General features: G+C 40.3%; 1 protein-coding gene across 1 annotated transcript in view; it reads left to right on the forward strand.

Moving 5' to 3' along the window:
• The first annotated feature begins 218 nt into the window (after window positions 1-218).
• LOC122798757 (zinc finger protein 883-like) overlaps window positions 219-16,878 on the forward strand; it is a 99,778-nt gene continuing 83,118 nt past the window's right edge. Inside the window, exon 1 of the mRNA XM_044067861.1 lies at window positions 219-328. Within this exon, the coding sequence (XP_043923796.1) occupies window positions 317-328 (12 nt within the window). The 5' untranslated portion in view covers window positions 219-316. The remainder of the gene's footprint in view (window positions 329-16,878) is intronic.

The raw sequence follows: 16,878 nt of genomic DNA on the forward strand, positions 1-16,878 counted from the left end.
CTCTGCATCACATGTAGCACAAATTCATACAGTAAAACTATCTTTCCTTTCAAAGTTGAGAGAAAAGATGGTTCCAGTCTATCTCATGAAATATTTAAACAGACCCATCCTTTCTTTGTATTCCTTTCAGCTTTGTCTCATGAATATTAATTTAAAGGGACAAATTTCCCAGCTGCACAGGAAGTGAGTGATCATTTACTAGAAGTTGTTTGAGGTAGTGTTGCATGCTGTGTAGAAAACTGCAGTAATATTTTCTTTAACAAACTGAATTCTTTAACAATCTAACTTGTGGGACTAAAGCCTGAAGTGGAGGATCATGAAGTTGGAGGTAAGCTGTTCTGAACTGATGAAAACACTTTCTTACTATGGATTGATGACCTTTGTTCTAGTTTCATAACTGTGAAAGACAGTAAAAGTTATATTTAGCAGTGGTGCGGTTTGTGTTGGCTGTATGTGGTTCTGGGAGGGGAATGTTGTGAAGTACAGGATTTGAGAATGAAACCCATTTATAGTAACTAAATATCATTTGTACTTTAATCCTGAACTGTAAGTGGTAGCATGTTCTTGTGTTTCTGAACTCTGCAGTATGTATTAGTGAGGGGAAAAAACACAGGTTTATGAAGCTGAAACTAAGGAATAAAAGACTGCATATGGAGTGCAGTGGTAACTCCTTTTCTGTGTATTATTATGCCATCTGTTTGATTTAAAGAAACATTTCATTTTGCAGGGCATTACCTTGTAATGCTGACTTTCTAAAGGCACATGAAATTCTGAAGAGTGTATTCAGTATTTATTTGTTCATGGTCTCTAACCAAGGAAGGGCACTGCTCCATGTGAACCTTTTTCAGATACAGCCTGGGCCCACTGTCTGGTTAATGATTTTCTCAGTGATGTACAGTAGGCAAAGGGAAAACAAACCCTGGACCACAGGAAGAAGCTTATTAACAGTTCATGACCTTAATTTTCATGCATTTGTTGATTTTTGATGTAAAGTGTATTCTGGACTGGTTGAGTTAACCATGTCATGAAAAAAAGACATAAATAACAGATGAGTTAATTGTTATGCATACATTGATATCTCATGCTGTGCATAAACAATGTAGAAGGCAGCATTTGGCATTGCAGTAGTTTTCCAAATGGAGATAAAGTGTTTTAAAAACACTGCAGAATCTGGTTAACTTTTTTGTTCGTTTTCCTTTCTAAGTTAGTAACCCCTTTGGATAAATAGAATTTCTAGATGGCTTGTCAGTTGTATTGAGTTTGCTGTCTCTGTGGTAGTTAGTCTATCAAGGGTCATGTCAGATGACCCTTTACTAGAGAGGCAGCAGTTTCATCCTTCAGAAACTGGACACTATGATTGTATGATGATTCTAAGGCTGCTGGACACTTTGCTGTAATGGTCCTTTCGAGAATGTTCATTATAGCGTCTTCCCCTGGCTTAGATGCGTAGACTGGTATTGTACATTGTACATACCTCTCAAATTTTTAGTACAAGAAATCTGGACAAAGCCTGACATAATGGGAGGGGGGATCAAAATAGGGACAGATTTTAACTGTTGCTTTTATAAATTTTAAAAGTTGCTAGAATAAATCTGTATTGGCATGCATTTTTCTGAAGGATAAGAAGTCTGAAACTCAAACGTATGTCATTTAGTGACTTAAACCTCAGATGCCCCACTGATTTGCCAGAAAACCACAGATTTTATAAGGATCAGACCAAAAATATGAGGCAAAAATGTGGACAGTTGAGAGGTATGCAATGAAAAGACAGATATTATAGAGTTTATGAACTATACCTATCAGCTATAAACATTAGACACGATTTCCACAACTTCACTATTCACTTTTTTGTCTCTCCTAGTTTTAGTGTGTTTTGTGGTACAGTTTATGTTTAATGCGATAATCAGATAGACCTACTCCTGTGTATGTTAAAGTCTGAGGATACCAATAAACACCAAATAAGGCAGCCAAACACCGCTAAAAACCATTAATTTAATGAACAGTGGTAAGCGCTTTCATACAGACACTGTACTTCTTCAGACCATACAAAACTACTAAAAACAACCCATTTAAATAACACAACCAATAAAATAATTACAAAACAATAAAAAGCATTAACCTCAAATGAATTCATTTACAAGCCTTCAATGCAGGCTTTAAAGGCACACAGCCAAGCCTAGTATTCTATGTGCAAGCAGCCTGATGATCCATTTACATTAATATGTATGCAATAACTGAGACCTGGTTCAAGGCTCCAGAGAGCACCCCTGCAATATCAGGCTACAACTCTTACCACACTTTTCGGCCACCAAACCAGGATCAGAACACTAACAGTGGAGGAGTGTCCATATTCACCAAGGATATTCACACCACCAGGCTAGTTGCCCAACACAATGCATCTGAAATTCTCCAGGTGCAACTAACACTAGGTAAGACTGCAATCCAAATTCTAGTTTGCTACAGATCCCCCACCATGCCCCAAGATTCTCACTACACCTTTCTAAACATACTGGAAAATGTTAAGATACAATCAAACACCCTAATACTGGGTGATTTCAACTACCCTGCCATTAACTGGGAAAACTACTCGTGTACCAACACCTTTGCCCAATGGTTCTTGGAATTTATGAATTCCATCGCCCTGGATCAACTAATCCATAGTCCCACCAGGGGCTCCAATATCCTAGACCTGGTAATTACCAACATGGGAAAATGATGCTCCACACCTATGGTCACCCCTTTGTTGGTCAGGTCAGACCATAAGCTAATCACCCTGAACATCCACATCCCACCCCCACTCCCCAGTAAGGAAACCTCCATAAAAAAACTTCTCCAAAGCCAATTTCATGCTACTCAAGTCAGAAGTGACAAACTTCACGAGACCCATGCAGACGGGAACTGAAAGTTCGACTGCTGAGTCCTGCACTAAGGCACTGTACGAGCACATCCACTCATGCATGAATCTTGCCATCCCAAATAGAACCAAGATGCTCTTCTCCAAAAAAAGGAAGCCAATCTGGTGGTCCCCTGCCATAAACAAACATTACAACAAAAGGAAGAAACTGTTACAGAAAAGAGACCGAAAGTGTGATAAGAGACTTAGGGACACAGGTGGACAGTGGTCTCACCTTCAATAATCACATCGCCACAACAGTCAGGAAATCCTTCTATGTGGCACATTTCATCACTAAGGGCTTTTCATCCAGAAAAAAGGAGGCCATTGTCCCACTGTACTCATCCCTCATTAGACCTATAGAATACAATGCCTCATTTAGTATGTATCTCTCAAGACATCTGCAACAACTGGAAAGGCCGCAGAAATACCTCACTAAAAGAATCACAGGCCTAAAGCGGATGTTCTATGCTGACCGCCTTAAAAAACTGCAGCTATACTCTGTTGCATATCGTCTACTCAGAGGTGATCTTTGCTTAACATACAAGGCCATGTCAAACCCAGAGCTGTTGGACATACTACACTTAAAGAAATCCCAATCCCTCAGAGCCTCATGCTCCAGGGATCTAAACCTTGTCGTCACAATAAACAAAACATGCTGGAGGGATACGTTTCTGACCCAGAGACTCCCCAGACTCTGAAATAGACTGCCCATACATGTCAAGCAGAGCACCTCCTTGGCCCTCTTCAAAGGGAACCTTGACGATTGGATGGGAGAAAGGAAATTCACCCCGGGGATCATGTCGGTCACCCTGCTAGACAGGGGTCCAGGGAGGTAAATAGTGTGGGAAGAAATAGCCAGGGAATTGTTATGGGTAGGCTTGCATAGGACCTAGGGCCGATAGCCTAGTACCAACCTATGAACCTTTCTGCCACTTCCAACCTATTATTTAAATCACCCCCTCTTTTATATCCAGATAAATCAATTGTAGGGCTAGAAAAACAAAACTGTCCGTTATTGCCCTGCACGTGCCTATAAAGTGCACTAGCAAGATCCTTAATTATGTATATCCCCAGATGTTCCAGGATCCTTTCCTTAAAAGGCCGTGTTGTTTTTCCTACATAGAAACAAGCACAGTCCCTGCACCGGGCCAAATAAACTAAATATGGCGTAGTACAACCAGCATAGAACAAATTCAAAGCCATCAATGTTGTTGTTGTTGTGTCTTTCGTTTTTTCCCGGTTAGGGGTCACCACAGCGGAACTCCGATCCTCTAATGATTGGCAGTAGATTTTTACGTGCTGAGTTGCCGGCCCTGATGCACAACCTTCAACGAAGGTACGCCCATTCACGCATGTCTCCACACAGAAGACGTTCTAGCTGAGAATCGAACAGGACAATGTCTTACTGTGAGGCGACAACGGTACCGTAGCACCACCAACGCAGTAAATTCAAAGCCATCAATGGAGTGCAAAAAACCTTTCTCTTCTGAAATACGGCTACACACTCTACAACTCCTACATGGATAGGTACCCTGCCTATGCGACACCCTAGCATTCTCCTGTTGACATTTGCCATAGCATAACTGTCTTTTCAGCGTATAGCTATTCTTAAAGGTCAATGCAGGCTTTTTCTGAATAATGTTGTAGATGTTACCTACATCACTCATAAAAAGTAACGCAAGTCTATTCCTACTATATCCATTTAGTCTCTTATAACTGACAGCCCTTTCATCTGAATAAAAAGGCTTAGCCTATACCCATATCAATCTCCCTATTAGAATATCCTCTGGCCCTAAATCCATTCTGTAGTTGATCCACAACTTCAGTTAGTTTTGTCTCACCAGTATGTAGCCTAGACATTCTATAGGCTTGACTTTTAACAATATTACGAAAAATATATCCAGGATGCATACAGGTCCAGTGCAGAAGATTATTTCTACAACATGGTTTCCTATATAGTGAGGTTTCAACATTACCTAAAGATGTTTTAACAATCTGTATATCTAAAAAATCTATCTGATCAAAAGCAATACTCTTAGTGTACCTCAAGAAGAAAGTGGTAGCATTCAAATAACCTAAAAATTCATCCAAATCACACAGCAAACCTCCCCACAGAAGAAGGCCAAGGAAAAAAGTGCAAGAACATGTCGCCGGATGGTGGAAAGAGGGCTTTCATGAAGCAGATGGAGTCATTGATTGTGAATTTATCTTCGATTGTTTTAAGGCCAGGACAAGAAGGGCTGCTAAATAAAAGATTGTTTTATTCCCTCTAGTGCATATGTTTATAGTGACATCACGTTAGATCGACAATGTTTGCAAGAAATGTCATGCTAAACAGGATGTTTGGCTATACAGGTGCTAGTGGGTCAAATATGCTGATAAGTATTATAAAGAAAATGAACACTGGCCAGTGAAACTGGATACAAAGTTTAATTGGTGCTTTTGTGTGTTGTCACACTTGACGACTTCAGATTAAACCAGGAATTATTCATATATCACTTCCTTTTATAGCCAGGCTAAGTCACATGTCATTAAAGCAAAATACACCTAAAAAATCACTTTTGTTTAGTTATTATTATACATAGTTAAATTTCACCTTATAAAATGCATTAAAATCATACTTCTTTATTTACATATTGCATATAGCCCATGAGCCCCCATCTCAAAATTAAAATAAAGTGCAATCTAAAATACATTTCCACAAAAATAAATCATATACTTAAAATAAGCAAATGTTACTGTGTTGCCACAGGAATATACGTGTGTGCCCCCCCCCCACAAAAAAATAAAGTTCACCTTTTAATTTTAAATAGCTGGAGAGGGAAACTACGTCATTTAGTTCAGGTGGGTTAGTGGCATCCATTCTAAGTTGCCACATGAATTCTTTAAATTCTAGAAACAATTCCTTTAGTCCCCCCCTACTATCAGGTACTACTTGATCAATGGCTACAAATTTAAACTTGTGATCTGGGTTCAAGATAATATGTACAGCCAATAAATTCTTTACATTACCCTTCCTGATGTCATACATATGTTGGTAAATACGAACTTTAAACGCTTCCTTAGTCTTCCCTATGTAAAAACGTTCACAGCCGTGACATAAGGCGACATATACAATGTGTGTACTGTTACAGTTCAACTTGAAATTTTGTTGAACCGTACCATACTTTGGAATCAAACCTTTTTCTGTTTCTAATACATTGGCACGTTGGTTACAGTGTCCACATTTTAATGTCTTACCTTTCTTATAGTTTTTATTCCCCTCTTTATTTCTTTCCAACAAATCTTTGACACGTGCATCTTTTTTTGTATATGACACATGGTCTGTCACCAACATTTTTAAGGACCTCTGTCACTTTTAAATATAAACCAATTCTTTTTTAATATATCTTTTATGTCATAAAACTGCAAGTTGTACGTCAGAATAAAGGCCCTTTTAAACTCGTTTGCGTTCCTTGACCCCACATCAACGTCTTTGTTACTGCTATTGTCCCCTTCCTCTGAGCCTAACAGTAGAAAAAAAGTGTCCTTTAACTCTCTCTTCTGTGACTTCACTCAAAACCGGGTCAGTGAAACTGTTCAGGTATTCCCTCCTTTATAACATGCCCCTTAATTTGTCCCTTTCTTCAATGTACATTTCTAGGTCACTGACCATCTGTGCTAACCGCACACATTGGCTCTTAACCAAAGATCTTTTTTGAAAGTCAGGGTGCCCACTTTCAAAATGTAGGAAAGTGTTAGACTATGTAGGCTTTCTGTAAATGGTGGTAGTAAACTTTTTTTCAGTGAATCATCTTTGGTTATAAGGTTGTCTACAAAATTCATTCTGTTACTGTGTTGTTCCATAGTAAAGCTCAAAAAAGAAGTGCTCCTATTTACATATTCAAAAAACTGGTTCAGCGCTAACTCATTTCCTCCCCCAAAAATAAGTACATTATCAAGAAATCTTCCATAAAACAAACATTATTTAACCCATTGACAAGTAAACACTTGAGTCCGCTCCCATTGAGCAAGTACAGTATTTGCAAACAGGGGGGTGCATGCTGCCCCCATTGCTGCACCTGTAGTTTGCTTAAAAATCTAATTCTCAAAAATAATAAAGTTGTTATTGAGCACTGTTTCCATAAGGGTCCTAAACATAAGTATTCTACTATGGCTAAAGTTGGTTTGTTTACATAGAAAGTCATAGAACATGTCTAGTCCTTCTTCATGCGGTATAACGCTAAACAAATCTTTAATGTCTATAGTTGCTCCCTATATAAATCTTGTTTAATTTTCTTTAAACAGTCCCAGGAATCCTTCAATATATGTTTAAATTCTGATAAAATTTGTGTTCAAGTGAAAATCAATAGACTTGTATTCATAGGGTCATAGGTATAGTTTGTGGGTACTTTGTTTTTTCCATCTGCCTGAAGGCATTTATAAGCCTAGCCAGAATGTGTTGGCTTTCGCTGCCCCCTTAGATTAGTTCCCTGTGCCTTTGTCCAGCAGACCCACTGAAGTGATCCTCTGGGTAAACTTTCTTTTTCCCATCCACTCGTTAAGGTGTCTCTTGAAGAGTGATAACAGTAAATTGGAATCTTGTTCCAAAGCATGTAAGTCTCTGGGACAGGAATCTATCCCTCCAGCATGTCCTATTTATTGTTGTGGTGAGGTTTAGATCCTTAGAGCGTGTGGTTGAGGGGATAAGGTTTTCTTTAGGTGGAGCATGTCCATCAATTCTGGGTTGGACACGGCCTTGTATGTCAGGCAGAGATCACCTCTGAGTAAGCAGTATGCAACCGAGTACAGCTGGAGTTTCTTCAGTCGAGCTGCATAGGGCATCTGTTTGAGGCCAGTGATCCTCTTGGTGAGGTATTTCTGTGGTCTTTCCAGCTGTTGCAGGTGTCTTGTAAGGTACATCCCAAATGGGGTGTTGTACTCTATGATGGGTCTGATGAGTAGAGGGGCACAATGATCTCTCTTGATATGGATGCAAACCCTTTTATGATTAGATGGGCCACATAGAAGGATTTTCTAACCACTTTGGCAATGTGATTATAAAAGGAGAGATTACTATCTACTTGGGTCCCCAGATCCCTTATTACGTCTTCCGTATTTAGGGGACTACCACCTATGTGGTAGTTTGTGGGTACTTTGTTTTTTCCAAAGGGGATGACTATGCATGTTTTGGCATTTAGCTTGAGGCCATGATTTTGACACCAGGTATCCATCTCAGTGATACCCTTTTGGAGGATGTCTGTGTCAGCCGGAGAGTCAATTATAGCCCCTAGTTTGTAGTCGTGTGCGAACGTGGTCAGCCATAGTCCTCATGTGCTTGCCTGTACCTCTGAGAAGTATATGCCGAACAGGAAGGGTCCTAGGACTGAGCCCTGAGGAACACCACTTGTAACCGGTTTAGAGTCAGACCTAGCTCCCGCAACTCTCACCATGTGGGCTCTGTCTGTGAGACAGTTGGCAACCTATCTTATGACGTAGGGGTTTATGTTCAGGCTAGTGAGCTTGTCTATAATACCAGAATGGGGAATGGTGTCAAAGGCCTTTGCGAGGTCTAGGTAGGCTGTGTGTACCACCTTTCCCTTGTCTTTAGCCTTGGTAACTGTCTTAAAGAAGTCCACCAGGTTTAGGAGGCATGATCTGTCCTTAACAAAGCTGAACTGGATAGGGTCCAGTGTTTGGAGGTTCCCAATGTCTCTGTTAATGAGTTCCATGATGATGCGCTCCATAGCCTTGCATACCAAGCTAGTCAGACTTGTAGGGCGATAGTTCCCGGGGTCTGTTGTGGCTCCACCTTTGTGGAGTGGAATAACCGTTTCTGTGCGCCACTCTGTGGGTACATAGCCTGTGAAGAGGCTGAGCCTGAACAGTGTGTTTAGGTGAGGGGTTAGTTCATCTTTGAGCTCGTGTAGGACGCAGCCTGGGACATCGTCCAGTCCCATTGATGCTGTGTTTTTGGCTTTGGAGAGGGCTGTTTAACCTGAGTGTCTGTGATTTCAGGGGCACTACATTCTACTGGTATGATTATGGGCCCTTTTGGGGGTGAGAGGAGGATGGTTTGCACTGAACCTGTCTGCCAGGATGTTGTCGATTATCGGTTGGTTCAGTGTATTTTGTGCCATTCTGCACTAACTCCGAGCAGATCTGAGCATTGCCACATAGATTCTTGACATAGCTAAAGAATGCCTTGTGGTTAACTTTGGAGTCCCTGGCAATTTTTCTTTTGAAGCTCGCCTTGAATGATTTTATGAGGGATCGTAGTTTCTTGCTGATACTGATCAGGGATGTCTTCCCTTCTTGGTATTTTACTCTTTTCTGTACTAGTTTCCTCCTCCTATTGTACATCTTGTTTATGGCAGGGGTCCACCAGACTGGTTTCCTTTTCTTGGAGGAGTGAGTCTTGGTTTTGCTTGGGATAGCACAATCCATGCATTCTTGTAGGTGCCTGTAGAATGCATTAGTAAAGTATTTTGCAGCTTGGACAGCATTATCCTTTAGCATGGGGGCTTTGAAACTTCCCACCTCGGTCTTAAGTAACGTGAAGTTTGCTTTTGAAAAGTTTTTCATGGTAGTTTCCTTGTCCGGGGGTGGAATGTGGATATCCATATCTGTTTATGGTCAGATCTAATCAGCGAGGGGTTTACCTCCGATGTGGAACACCAGTCGCCCATGTTGATGATACCAGGTCCAATATGTTGTCACCTCTGGCGGGAGTGTTGACCAGTTGATCCAGGGCATTTGCGTTTATAAATTCTAGGAACTGTTGGGCAAGGGAGTTAGTACTTGAGTAGTTCTCCCAGTTAATGTTTGGGTAATTGAAATCACCCAATATTAGAGTGTTTGGTAGGACCTTTGTTTCCCATTGTTTCCAGAAATGTGGAATGGGGGTCCTGGGACATGGTGGGTGATCTGTAGCAAGCTACAAATTGAATTGCAGTTTTGCCTATTGTTAGTTGCCCGTGGATGATCTCTGAAGCATCGTGCTGTGCCACTAACTTGCAGGTGTGGGTATCCTTGATGAATATAGATACGCCCCCGCCTTTTGTATTTTGGCCTGGGTTTTGTGGCCAAAATGTATGGTATGAGTTGTAACTTGGTAGTGCTGGGGTGCTATCTGGAGCCTTAAACCAGGTTTCTGTTACTGCACATATATCGATTTTCTCCATACTGAGGAGTGCCTCGAGTGTGTGCATTTTGAGGTTTAGACTTTTGGCATTGAATAGCATTACCCTCCGTTTTTTGTTACTTGTGCTATTTACGGTGGTGGGTTTGCCTTTTGAGCTTTGCCAAAAAAGGCACTATGGGGGTGGCAAGAGCCTTGGCCAGTATTTGAAAGCCTAAGAGTGACAGGTGCAAGCAGTCTCTAGCAAAGCAGCGTGGCTTGCTGAGCATGTCATCCCAGGCAGACAGACACTGGATCCCCTTTGAATGACACCAGAAACTTAGCCAATTGTTGAAATTGATAATTTTTTTCTTTATACCGTGGTATCATTCATGGTGAGGGCAGGATGCTACTCAGGGTCAGGGTCATACCAGCCTGGGTTACGTGATTAGAGAGCTTTTCCATGTCTCTCTCTTCATGAAGTCCAGGGAGGTACGGCTCAGGCCATTCACACTAACATGGACAATGACAGAGTCATATTTGTACTTGTTCTGGAGTGACCTGAGTGCTTGTGTTATGTGGCGGATCCTGGCACCCGACAGGCAGTCAACAGTAACCTTCTCCTTATTAAGTCTAGGGAGTGGGACGTCAGTGTGCCTGACTATAGAGTCACCTATTACTAGTATGTTGGGTATGTTATTTTGCCTTGAGGGCTGTGATCGCGTGGCACACTGGTTTTGTGAAGTATGTGTTTCATGGTTTGTGTTGGGGGGGGTGGAGGTTGCTTGGATGTCTGCTTTGGAGGGCTCTGTTGCTTTTGCAGATTTTTATTTAGAGCATCTGAGTATGTTTTCATATGTTTTTTTGCCGGTGCTGGTTTAATGGGTCTATGTGAGACTGGTGGTGTGATGCAAGTATTTCCCTTCTCCTCTTGACTGTCTGATCCAGTCTTGGGTTGAGGGAGCTTGGCCTCCAGTTTGGCTGTAAAATTTGTATCTCTTGCATGTATTAGTGTTTGGTGGTAGGAGAAGAGGGTTGTCTTTGTACATGAGGCAGTTGTAACATTGCCTCAGAATGTCCAGATTCACCAGTTGGACTGGAGAGTACACCTGAAACTGCTCTTTGGACATGTCTGGATAGGTACAGTGAACTGTTTTACTGACTGGCTGGTAAGGTCGAATAGAGAGACTTGTCCTTCTGTACAGTATGGGGGGGTCTAGTGCTAGGGTTTATAAGTGCTTGCAATGAGTTTTGAGCAAGTGCTGGGCTGAGAAATGAATGGCTTGAGTGTTTAAGTTGAAAGTTTGTCTAGCTCCAAGGGAAAAATTGAAGAGGAGACTTTGTGGAGCCAGGAATAGTTATACCCTAGCTAACCAGTGCTGCCTAGCGCGCAAAACTGGGCAAATGCGGTTTTTATAGCAGGGAAATGAAAGAGAGAGAAATTAACCCAAAATTCCCAATAAACTACTAATTTCTGGGCTGAAACCACTCCTCCAGGGACAGATAGGCTGCTCAAAGCTCTCCTCTCTCACAGGTGAACAGAGAAACTTCCTTCTATCCAAGTAAGGTATGGGCAAACACAGAGATTTGTAACACAGCCCTGAATTCAGCACTAACCTGAAAACTGGACTATACTAGCTTAGAACGGTGGGAAACAAGTATATATTTTTTTCAGAAAATAAAGCAGATACAATAAAAAAACACTTTAAATGCACATAAAAAGATGCTTATTGTTATATATCTTAGTTCAGAGTTGTAGTCAATGTCCCTAGTAATAAAGTAGGACGAAACACAAATACAGTAAAAGCAGATGAATAAAGTGAAAATATTGGAAACGTCAAAACATTATGAAATAAAAATGTTTTTAAGTCTGTGGCTGCGGTTCTCCTTTAAAAGTAACAGAGGGTGAAAATTAGCATGGCTGGGGTCTACAGTATTTACTGAATGTTTTATCTGTATGAACTTTGTAGCCTCTGTAAATCGGCGATTATTTAAAATGTTATTGCACTTGATTTCAGAGGGTTTTGTAGTTTCACCCTCCGGTCAAGTTTGATCAAGTCACAATCTCTCTCTAGATTTTGGTAAGAAAAAAGTTTGAACAACATGCAGCTAACAAAATGTTAAATACGCGTAACGATTTCTGCAAGTAAGGACACCTGGAATCGTTGTTAACAGGTGACAAATACAAACCAACGATCAGGGCCCATGTGTACTAACCACCCTCGGTCAAAAGTTATGAACACTTACACTTCCAGCAAATAGGGTTGCCACCTTTTCAAATGGCCAGAGTGGGACATTTCTGGTACAAGTGTCAGATTTTGCAGGCCAATACAAAGGACAGAACTTCACTTTTTTTTTGCTTAAATAAAAGCTTATTCTTGTAGCATTTTAGTTGCTTATTCTTTTTCTTATAACATTTGTGTGTTTCAGATACAGAATAACTGTTTTATGCAGCTATTACATAAAATATAGGAAATAATTTTGTCCTAAAATCTCAGGACAGTTGCTATTTTTACAATTGCTTTGCAGGACACAACTGCCCAAAGATGGACTGTTCCTCGCAAAGTGGGACAGGTGGTAACCCTACCAGCAAATACAAGGGCTTACCACTTTAACTAGCATGAAACAGTTCCATAAAACACATACTAAAGAAGGCAAAGTTGGAAAGGCACTACAAAACATGAAATTATCAGGGACACACTTTAAAATATTACTGCTGGTGTATGTTAAATCACATTTTCCGAAGTATCCTAAATCTGTAAAGCTAACTACTGTCCATAATCTACCACCTTTTCTTTCTCTAAAAGTTACCAGTTTTATGTGAGCTGGAACAAACATTTTAAGCCTTAGCACAAACACACGTACAAGGTATGCTACCAAATGTCATATGAAAGTAAAAACCTTAGCTTAGCTAAAGTAGTTGTTTTTGATGCCTTTGCATCTACAAAAGGTCTCAAAGGTGGGTTGCTGGTGCTTTTGTGTATTTTGGGGATTCCAAATATGGTTGTAACTTTAGGATATGTCTGAATTAAATAATTATATTCCTCCCTTGTTATTTGAAAATTTAATAATAAATCATTTAATATAACATCAACATTCTTGTATGCTATATGTAGCTCATTTAACGACACTTCTTCATAACCATCACCATATAGAATCCCCAGCATCTTCTCAATATACATGTGTTGGTCCATTGCCACCAGCCCCCCACCTTTGTCGGGTTTCATAACCCTTATAGACCTGTTTGTTGTACTGTGCAAAAGCTTTGTCTCTGCTTCTGTTAAATTAAATATATTAGTCCTTAATAACATTGACCTGATGTCATTACTACATACATTTTCAAATGGTTGAACTGTGAGGTGGGGTGGGGGGTTAAACACACTGCTTCTTTTGCAGCTCCGTGGGGGTTAGATAATTCATTACCTTGAAAATAACAACTTAGATTTAATTTTCTAGTATACAATTTCAAATCAAGTAGGCATCTGTCAATCTTGGCATTAGTTATAGGTACATAATTAATACCCTTTTCAAATAATGTTGCCCATTCATTAGTGACAGTCTGACTACTGTAATTGTATATACTAAAGTCTTTGTAGTCATTTTCAATGATAGTAAAAGCAGCATCATCTGTTTTCATAATACAATCATTGAAAATGACTACAAAGACTTTAGTATATAAATTACAGTTCGCCCAGCCGACAAGGGCAGAGCAGCGATTATATCGGATAAAGCTTTTTATAATCAATATGTGTTTGAAATCCTTTGTAACAGCGCTGCTTTTTTAATGCTAACTAAAGCTGATGTAAATAGAATGATTAGAAATGTGAAAGGTATTTTATATGATGCTTTGATGTGTAGGGTGTTGATCAAGAACTATATAGATTTTTTTACTTTTGATTTTCCTTTAACACCTTGTATACACGGCCTCCCCAAGGGACGTAAATGTCTAGATAAACTCACTTTTACACCTGTTGACTTGGGGAGGTTGGTTAGCCGAGTCATTGCCTAGCTATAGTTCTTCAAAACCCACACCACCAAAACCCACATATAGCAACACAAAACCCACATATGTAGAGGCTCTAACATTAACCTGCCCAAGCAACAAGGACTTCCAAAGCTGAAACGCAAACAAACACCACCCTCAAACACAACCAAAGTGTCACATAGCACACAGCACCAGTGTGCCACCAAACAGCAGCCCCTAAGGCAAGACAACAAACCCAACACTTCAGTCATAGGTGACTCTATAGTCAGGTACACTGATGTCCCACTCACCAGGCTGAACAAGGAGAAAATTACAGTTAGTTGCTTGTCTGGTGCCAGGATCCACCATACAATGCATGCACTCAAGTCACTTCACAACAGGTACAAATATGACTCTGCCATTGTCCATGTTGGAGTGAATGACTTTAGACCTACCTCCCTGGACTACATGAACAGAGACATGGAAGAGCTCTCAGATCATGTAGCCCAGGCAGGTACGACCCTGGCCCTAAGTAGCATCCTGCCATTGCCCAGAATGAACACAGTATAAGGACAAAATGATTGACTTCAATAATTGGCTAACCTTCTGGTGTCATTCAAAGGGGATCCAGTATCTGTCTGTCTGGGATGACATGATCGACAAACCAATGCTTTGCAAGAGGTGGTTTGCATCTGTCACCCCTGGGATTCAGGTTACTGGCTAAAGCTCTTGCCACCCCTATAGTGCCTTTTTTTAGGCAAGGTTCAAAGGATAAAACTATCATTGTAAAGGGTACAAGCAAGCAAAATCTGATGGTAATGCTACTCAATGCTAGAAGTCTAAACCTCAAGATGCACTCTCGAGGCTCTCCTAAAAATGGAGAACATCGATATCTGTGCAGTAACTGAGACCTGGTTCAAAGCTCCAGAGAGCACCCCTGCAATACCATACCAGGACCGAAACACTAAAATTGGAAGTGTGTCCATATTCACCAAGGATAGTCACACTTCTAGGCTGGTTGCCCAACACAATGCATCTGAAATTCTGTGTTTGACTGCCTTATTTGTTTTCTATTGGATTTGGTTTTTGCTCTAAAGCAGACTTTATTTACTTGGTCTATCTTATTTTATTATAACTCCGAGGATACCAGAAGCTTCCAGAAGTTAGACTAGGGCTTGGTATACTGAGGAATGGAGAATTCAGTGTCTGCCATTTTGTTTTTGGCTTTTTTGGAACCATAGCTCATGGTGAGTATATTTGTATTTCACTGTGGATTGTTACTTCTCATAATGCTGTTTAGCAAATATTCGGAGAGAAACATCATCTCTCTGTGCTTTCTTTGGTGATGATGGTGCCAGCTTAGCCCACTGTTATTCACTGCTGTGGCAGTCAGGGTGGGGTCTCATGACATTTATTTTGTGGTTATAGTATTTATTTATTTGTTGTTTACTTGCATTTTTCAACTATGCAGCCAGTTTCAGCAGAGGTCCAAGACGAAAATCTCCACATTTATTCATAACGTGTATTACAATGGCCAGTAAACTGCAAATGGCGGTACAGATAGAACTACATTGTGAAATCATGGCTGTCGATGGGGCCTTGTATCTGATCTGAAAGTTTTTGATTTGGGACTCTCCCTTGTTGAATGTGACACACAGTTTCTAGACAGATGACCAATGTCTCATACAGGAACTTGATGACTGAGAAGGTGGAGTAGTATTTATTATGAAACCAGCTAGCAAACTCTTAGCATTTTGCAGGGCTTTTATTACACATCGACTTAGAAATGAAGAAACTGAAATTTTGTCTAACATCTACTGTTAGGGAGAAATTCATACAAATATACTAGCTTTTCCACATCAAAGGTAAATTTGTTACCTGATGATTCACTGATGCTACGTTACTGTATAAATCTTGACATTAACATGCACAGATTAAAGGAGTGCATGTGTAAGGGGTTTGTTGTACAAAACATGACCAGTGTAAAGCACAAAATATGGAGTATGGATTAGAAATTGTAGAAACTCTGGGCAATAACTCATGAATAAAGGGGAAAGCGTACCGAGGAAGATTATTGTAGAAATCTGGAACAATGCCACACTGAATAAGAGAGTATGAATTGCGAGTATTCTAGAAGCATAGGGCAGTAACACACAATAGTTAAAAGAAAGTATAGAGGGTTTATTATAGACATGCATCAAAGATATGCAGGCACAAGAGTAAAGCTAATAGGGGGTTACTGTGCAAATATAGGAAGGTAACCTGAACCAAATGGATGTATTAGTTTCTTTTAGAAATGTGGTGCAGTGCTATGCACAGTCAGAGGTTTGTTGTAGAAACCAGGGACAATGACATTTACAGTCTAAAGGAGAATATTTTGCGAAGTTATTGCAAAAATCTGAGGAAGTAACACAGGAGAGTATAGGTAAGGTATTACTACGCAGACCTGGGACAGAGAAAAGAGTCGAGTATATTGGAAGTACAGCTACTATGTGTATTATAGAAGCCAAGGGCTTTGACGCAGACTAAAGGGCTCTATGGGTAGCATTGCGGAAACCTACAGTGGACAGAGACATATGTGCAGGCATGACCTTAAGGGGACTATGGGTAGGGTTATTGAGAGGCATAAAATAAGGAATGGATAGGATTATACAGACCTGGAACATCAATACAGATGGACTGAAAGGGAGTATGGATAGGACTGAGGCAGAAATTTTTGGCAATTAATACAAAAAAGTGAAGGGGATCATGAGTAGAATAATGTCAGAAATTTTGGAAGTGATATAAACGACAAGGGTGTATGGATAGGGGTTATTGTCAAAATCAGGGCAGTGACAGTTTGACTAATGTGTATAGTGGTTAGTGTAAAAATGTGCGCCACTATCCCATACAAAATTGGGGGGACATGATGGGGTATTA

The sequence above is a fragment of the Protopterus annectens genome, chromosome 3.part1, assembly GCF_019279795.1.
Source record: "Protopterus annectens isolate FY-2018-M chromosome 3.part1, PAN1.0, whole genome shotgun sequence".
NCBI lineage: Eukaryota > Metazoa > Chordata > Ceratodontiformes > Protopteridae > Protopterus > Protopterus annectens.